The sequence below is a fragment of the Delphinus delphis genome, chromosome 11 (assembly GCF_949987515.2).
Source record: "Delphinus delphis chromosome 11, mDelDel1.2, whole genome shotgun sequence".
Classification (NCBI taxonomy): domain Eukaryota; kingdom Metazoa; phylum Chordata; class Mammalia; order Artiodactyla; family Delphinidae; genus Delphinus; species Delphinus delphis.
In genome coordinates this window covers 17,828,534-17,835,898 of record NC_082693.1, presented here as the reverse complement: position 1 = coordinate 17,835,898, position 7,365 = coordinate 17,828,534, and the positions used below count along the sequence as shown (strand labels likewise).

General features: G+C 40.1%; 1 protein-coding gene across 3 annotated transcripts in view; it reads left to right on the top strand.

Annotated features, from left to right (window-relative positions):
* Positions 1-2,431: 2,431 nt before the first annotated feature.
* Positions 2,432-7,365, top strand: part of ABCC9 (ATP binding cassette subfamily C member 9) — a 154,058-nt gene continuing 149,124 nt past the window's right edge. For all 3 annotated transcript variants that reach the window (XM_060024418.1, XM_060024419.1, XM_060024417.1), the window contains exons 1-4: positions 2,432-2,577; positions 2,928-3,042; positions 5,531-5,591; positions 6,915-7,076. In XM_060024418.1, coding sequence (XP_059880401.1) covers positions 6,935-7,076 — 142 coding nt within the window. In that variant the 5' untranslated portion in view covers positions 2,432-2,577; positions 2,928-3,042; positions 5,531-5,591; positions 6,915-6,934. The remainder of the gene's footprint in view (positions 2,578-2,927; positions 3,043-5,530; positions 5,592-6,914; positions 7,077-7,365) is intronic.

The following is a 7,365-nucleotide window of genomic DNA, read 5'->3' as shown; positions in this document are numbered from 1 at the left end:
ATGATAGGAACTTCATTAAAACCCATTAGATGAACAAGTATGTGAACAAGCTGATCCTGATAGAGGGAATACAAAAGTTTATGAACATTTGCAAAACGTTGGATGTTAATAACATGTTATGTGTGAAATTACAAGATTTTTAAAAACGTTAAGAAGATTCATTGCTGGTTTGGGTGTAAGTGTAATAAGTCATCTCGTAGAGTTTGGAGAAAGTTTACACAAACTAAAGGTAGTTCTGCATTCTGTATCTACAGCTTTAAAAATATTTACTACTTTTGATCCTGTAATTACTTTTCTGAGAATGTATCTTAAAGAAACTATCTGCTACAAAAAAAAAAAACTTTTATTAATAAGTTCATCATAGTATTAACCATGGTAGTGAAAATCTGGCAGCTTTCTGACGAACAATAAGAAAATGGATTTAAAATTATGGTATAGACACAAAACGAAACATGATGCAGCCATTTAAAAGTATTTCTACAACGATTTTAAAATGCCATCAGAAAATAATTGTTTTAAAAGATACTGTGAGGAGACAAATTATTTTGCAGCTGCCAATACTATAAAATATGCATAGAAAACGTAATCACAATAGCATACGTTTTAGCTTTTATTGAAGGGGCAGGCACTCTCTCGGAGCTTTAAAGGGATTACCTCATTTATCCTCACATAAGGCCTTGAAGCATGCATTTTTTTATTCGTCCCATTGAATATGTGAAGAAATTGATAGAGGGATTAAACAATTTGTCCCAAGTCTCTGAGCTAACTAGTAGGGTAGCGGGATTTGACAGCAGGCTGGCTCCTGGATCCATGCTTTTTAACACTACACTTGTTTTGTTTTTGTTAAAATATAACTAAATGTTTTCAGTAGTTTTATAAGTTTGAGGGCTTATATTGGTCACCCTTATACTTTTCCATACTTCCCAAAGTTTGACTTAAGAAAAAATTTTTTTAAAGCATGACTTTTAATCGTAACAAATGACCTTATTTGTTATATATATATATCTCTTTGTTAGCTATACATATCTAAGAAATATAAATATTTGTTAGATATATATATCTTATATATCTATCTATATATATATGAAATCTCAAAGTCGACTTTGTGTGGTCACACTCAAGAGTCTGTATCTGGGGATTATCTGCACCCCTTATTTCCAGTTCTCTCTTCCTAGACGCGCTGGGAGCCTCTGGTCTCCCTTCTGGCTTGCTCACGGGGTCGCCACGGTTCAGGCCACAGTCCCGGCACCCCCATCCTGGAAGCGCGCTTTCTACCTGCGCCTGCGTCGCGACAAACAGCTCCAGGGTGCAGTAGCCACGTTTTCAAAGTACGCGGGCCCAGAGTCTCCGGGACCCTCCCGGTGCCACCCCACGAGGCCCCGCAGACCCCTAGCGGCCGCGACTCCCGGCTTCAGTCGCTGGCCGAGGAGGCCGGGCCTCACCCGGGAAAGCAGCGACCTTCCGAGAGGGAGGCGCCCGCCGGGAAAGCCCGGGACTGGCAGGGCGAGGGGCGGCTCGACCCAGAGTCGGAGCGGCCGCCGGGGTTTGGGATTGGGGTCTGGGGACCAGCTCCGGCTGCCCGCGGGCCTGGAGTGGTGCTCCTCGGGGGTCGCGCACAGAGCCTCGGAGGCACCAGCCCTCTGCGCTGACCATCCTTTCTCAGATCAGGACAGTTGACGAAAACAATGGTTATTTCACGTTGACTGACCCCTGATAAAAACAAGTGTTAATTACAGAGGGTTGCCCGGGGCAAAATTTACTGCTTGCGTCCGGGTTGGGGAGTTCTTGTGGCGTGTGTGTATTTTAAACACGTTATCTCCTTGAGACTTAATGATCTCTCTGGTCGGGAACAAGCGTGAGGGGAACTGATTGTAAACCCGTGGGAAGCCAAAGCCCCACTTTCGGGGGGCAAGGGTTAAAGGTCGCCCTTCGGGAGCGCGGCGACTGGTCCAGAGGAGTCACCAGGTTTCCCGGGGCACTGGGGCGATTATTCGCTTGCGTTTTGAGCTTGCGTTGCTCAAGCGAGACATTCCCACGCAAGGATACAGCCTGGCAGCCGTTTCCTCCGTGTGGAATGAGCCCTTCCTTTCCCCGGTCCGCTCAGGGGGAAAATGGTGAAACCCCCAAATCCGCTTCTTTATGTGGTTAATACAAGGGCGCATACAGAGCCTGGGGTAAAAAAAAATTACAAGTGCAAGTGACCTTGCGTGTTTTAACTTTGGGAAACTCGACTCTGGGGATAACGGAATCGTAGATTGTTAAGTTTAGGCGTCTAATGAATTGGGGAGACGCACATTACTTAAAATCCTTGTCTCGCGCGCCCCAAGTTTGCCGCTCCGCGGCGGAAAGCTGGGCCGAGCGGGGGTGGGGAGGGTCTCCAGTCCCAGGCGCGGCGTTCGCTCGGGGCTTCTTCCCAGTTTCCTGCCTCGGAGTCGCCGCGTCCGCCCCAGCCCAGAGCAGTTTGTGCAGTTGAGAAACTCGATAGGAGGCAGCAGCTGATCTCCCACTACCCTAAAAATAATCCGCTCGGCGCCCGGCGTGCTTCGGCCAGGGGAGGAAACGCTGCCTTCGGAGCAAGTGAGTCCGTGTCTTCTACATAAATAGCGTTTCAGAATTTTACAGAAAACTCTCAGCTGTCGATTTTGATCTAATCTTTCGGCAACCAGAAGGCTCCCGCGCACTCTCGCGGCGCTTCGCCTTCGCCGTCGCTATTTCTAGGATGAAGGGACCGGGCCCCAGCCGGGAAAGAGAGGGCGTGGAGATCAGGTTTCCAGCTTTACTTAGAAAACTCTGGTCGGCTCCTGCTTAAACCAACTGGATGTAGTGAAAGGAGTTATTACATTTTTTTCTTCCCTCTCAGACATTTCCGTCTTGTTCATGAGGTAACTTTCCATCTGCTTTAATTTGTGTTCCTCTTTGATTTATAGGAGTTCTGCGTCCTGCTTTTAAATTTACACTTAAGACAGTGTAGGAAGCCGGTGTTCCGAAGGTAGTGCAAGTGCGCCAGTAGGGGTTTGAAGCAGCATCAAGCGATTGCCCAAGGTATTTATTTGTTGCTTTATTTGTCCAGTGTGGGATTTAAAAAAAAAAAAAAGAATCACTGGAGTGTCTGTGTAAGAAATCTTATCTGCTGAGTTGTTCCAACATTTCCTTTGGTATGCAGTAGAACTTCGATGGGTGCTTCAGCTCAGGCATTAAATCAGAAGTCGGGACTTTTTTGCTTGTGATTTTCTACTTGGATCTGTCATTCATACATAGATAGACAGACAGATGTCTTTTACTTCGTATTTTATGAACCATGGACTGAATAACTTCAAATAACTTAATTACATTTGTTTTCCTAAGTGATCTGATCCTGAGCATACCCTAGGTGATGATAAAGCCTTGAGTAAGTTCTTTAAAATGTTGTGTTTGTGTCTCACATCATAATTTGGTTAATCTCTGAATAACTGAAGAATGAGTTATTTTGTGTGTGAGAATGCAAGCTTTTTATATTGCATTTAGCATGTTTTCTTCAGGTGTTTCCAGCATGTTAAATTCTCTGGGATTGCTGTCCCATCAGAACTGACACTGTCTGCTGGGTGAACAGAAAAGAGTGCTAGTTTTCACTTATTTACTTTATATTCATCAACTGAATCCAAATGTTATAAATCCTGAGGGTGTGGAACTTCACCCAATATATTTCAAGGCATAAGAATACTGAGGGTAGTATTCTTGCCATGAAATCATAAGTGTGGTCATCAAGGAATATTTTTGTTTTACGTTTTCTACTCTACAGACGGTCCCTAGAATTGAAGTTTCACTTTTGGTGTTTGTCTTTAAAGTTCATTCAGTCAAATTCTCCAACCCTATCAGCTATCATAAACAGTTGAACATCTTTCTCTGGGTTAATGCTTGTGGGGAGAAAAATGTCATATCTTCCTATCTGGCCTCCTTCCCTCTCCCTCCCCCTGGATGCTGGGGCCTCTCAGTGTTGGCTGAACTAGACAGCTCCAGAAGGGGTGGGGCTGTAGGTGTCATGTGACAGCATTTATCCAGCAAGAGCAGCAATTTATACCCTTCCCAAAGCATTCCCAACTTAACTTGGGTCCTGGGAGGGAAACCCTGAATGACAATTGGAGATTTAAGAATTAGTTGAAAAATCCTGATTGAATAAAACGCCTCAGGTGCACACAAACAATGTCAACAGATCTGCAATAAGTTTACTTTTTCCCTCTTTTTGTCCGTGTTGGGTTGTAGTAAGGGCTGGTTATTAGAATGTGCTGCATACAGGCTGGGTGTTGGGGAGGAGAAGGCTAAGGGATATGGGGAAAAGGATAGAGGAAGAGGCAGAAGAAAAAGCAAAAAAGGAGGCATGCAGAGAGAGACAGTGAACAGGCTGGGAGCCAAGGGGAAATGTGAGGTTAAGATGATGGTAGAAAAACATCATTCTAAAGTTTTTACTTTACCAGTATGAAGTATGCATTTTAGTGCCATTATGTCATTGTATATTTCCCTGTCTTTTGGATCATAACCTTTACATTATACCAAGAATGTTTGGGATACATCTAGTCTGATTTATATAGCCTAGGACCACAGGGACTGTTGCTGTTATGTGCACTGCTGAACTCCTAGTGCCCAGTGCATGGTCAGCGTCAAGAAGTATTTTTACACTTAATTAATTAATGGCCTAAAGTCCCAGACATCAAGTGCATGGCTAAAAATATTCTTTGACTTTTTCAAGTTGTTGTACTTTTCTGATGTTTTCTTTCCACAGTTACATATCCAAAGATTACTTAATTGGTAGGTTTCAGGATTGATTAAATACCAGGCAGGCAGTGCTTATGTTAATGAAGTATATAGATGTTTTGCAAATTCAGATTCTATTTTAGCATCTGGCTCAGTGATCATGATGAAATATCAAGGTTTATAAATGTAGCCAATTGGAATACTATAACTTTTGATAAGATTATAAAACTAGCTAAAGTAAAAATTATTTTCCGGTTTGTTCTAGGAAACAGTTTATACATGTCTTTCAATTAAGAGAACTTAAAGTTTCCTTTTATCACTTCTATTAAGTAAAGGATGTAGTCTTAAAAATTCCATTACAAGCTATTATTTTTCAGTTTCTGTTTTCTTCATTTTTACCAGAAATACATCTAACATACAATTATAAACTCAGAACTTCCTTTTTACTGCTAGTTTAAAAATCTCAAGTCCTTTTAAAAATTCCCTTATCTAGCTTAGAACCTTAACAGTTGGTAAGGATTTGGCAAGTATATAACTTCATCTTGAGTTTTTAAAAAAATATAACATTTTTTTGGAAAAGATGAAAAAAGGTCTTGACTAGAGAACATAAGAAAAAAAAGTGTTACCAGAAATAATATGAGAGGAATTCCATATGACCACTTACAGACTGTTAATACACAGACTTTCTAACTAGTTGTTCTATTCATATGTTTTGTAAAATTTTTGTTTAAAATTTGATTTCTCCAATAGTTTGCCTACTGTTGCCAGTCTTTTCTGTATAACACATTTTGTTTTTTTCTAGGAAAAAATATGATTCGTGACCATTACTAAATCAATTATCAATGAAAGGAAAGAGAGAAAAGGTACTATTTTAGTTATCTAAACCTTTGCCAAGCTTGAATAACCTAACTCAGAATCCAAGGTGACATAATTATGGAAAAGAAACAAAGTCAGTGAGGTTGAAAGCTTAAACTGCTGCTTATTTTAATATGAATAGATAAGAGATTGCTTTAAAAAAATAGGTTGGAAGCTATGTGATGGAGTGGGATGAACATAGTTTATAGTCAGACACGTGTCTGTGGATTCTGGCTACTCTACTGGTTGGCAAGTTATTGAACCTCTCTGAACACCAATAGCATCCTCTAAAATATGAAGAGCTCCACAAACGTTGCTTCATTGTTCTGAGGGCTTAAATAATGTATGCAAAGTTCCCAGAATTTAGTAGGTGTTAAATAAATAGTAGACATAAAAGAAATTTTCCGAATGCTAAAAGTCTTGCTGGCATTTCACATTTGATGAAATAGACCCTCGCTCTTAGACCATGTTTCGGCACAGCAGTAAGAATTCATTGAAAATGTTGTAAGTCAGAGCTTGTCACTCCTCTGATCTCCACCCTCTCAGTGGCTCCATTTCATTCAGAGTAGAAGCCAGAATCCCAACAATGGCTAAGAAAACCGTGTGTCATCTTGACCTCTGTTTCTTCTCTAAGCTTGTCCACTTCTCCTCTAATGGAATAGAGCTTTCCAATAAAAAGGTATCCTTTGTTTCAAAACTTGAGTAGGATGCATTTCATGTAAGAATAAGCTGTGACCCTTTGACCTGAGTAGTTTCATTAACTTGTCACTTGAATTATATTTAATTAGTCTTAAACACTTGATTTTTCTATTGTTCAGAAAAAGGCTGTGTGCTGGTTGCCTCCCAGTTGGTCTCTTTGTATTACTATTTCCTGCAATGGATGAAATGTTGCAGTAAATTGTGTCCAGCTGAAGTTGTGAAAGCATTTTCAATGAATAACCATGGGAAAGGATTTGATATTACACCATTTTGACTTTCCAGTCAGTTTCGTTTTTCCCCCTTTTTCTTGATAAACAACCATTTTTGGTTTTTGATTATTTAGACAAACACTCCTTTGAGCTACCACTATTGGTAGATATCAATTATTATGTATTTTCCAAGTTAAAATGGAATATTTTAATCTGGATAAAAAACCTATTGAAAAGTGGATCTTATGGAAGGTATAAGGCCTTTATAAGTAAATCTTGAATAACTTTGGCATAGAGTTTTCTATTTCCTCAACTGCAAAGATAAAGGGGGTTAATTTTATGATATAACACCTCTTTAAGTCTATAATTTAATGAAGGAGAATTTCATAATAAGAGGCTTTTCCTCCTTTCTCTTCCTTTTAGAGTAAACTATATAAGAAGAAATGAGCCTTTCATTCTGTGGTAACAATATTTCTTCATATAATATCTATGATGGTGTGTTGCAAAATCCCTGTTTTGTGGATGCCCTCAACCTGGTCCCTCACGTCTTCCTGTTGTTTATCACTTTTCCAATATTGTTTATTGGTAAGTAACCTACTGTCCTACAGTTCATCACCTAGCATTTATAAGAAGAGTCTTGTTAATGGCTGAGATTTGGTATAATGTTGATGTAATTTCTCCAGCACGAGAACTAGCATGTAAGTCTGTGGGAAAAGAACAAGCAAGTATTTCATTTTCCAATTACTTATGTTTTTGGCGTTTGATATTCTATAGATAAAGTAGAAGTCATATGCCTTCTTAGAAATGGACTTCAAGTAGCAGCAGTTTTTTAAAAAGAGGAAAAGAGAATTATATGAGATAGATCAAACGTATT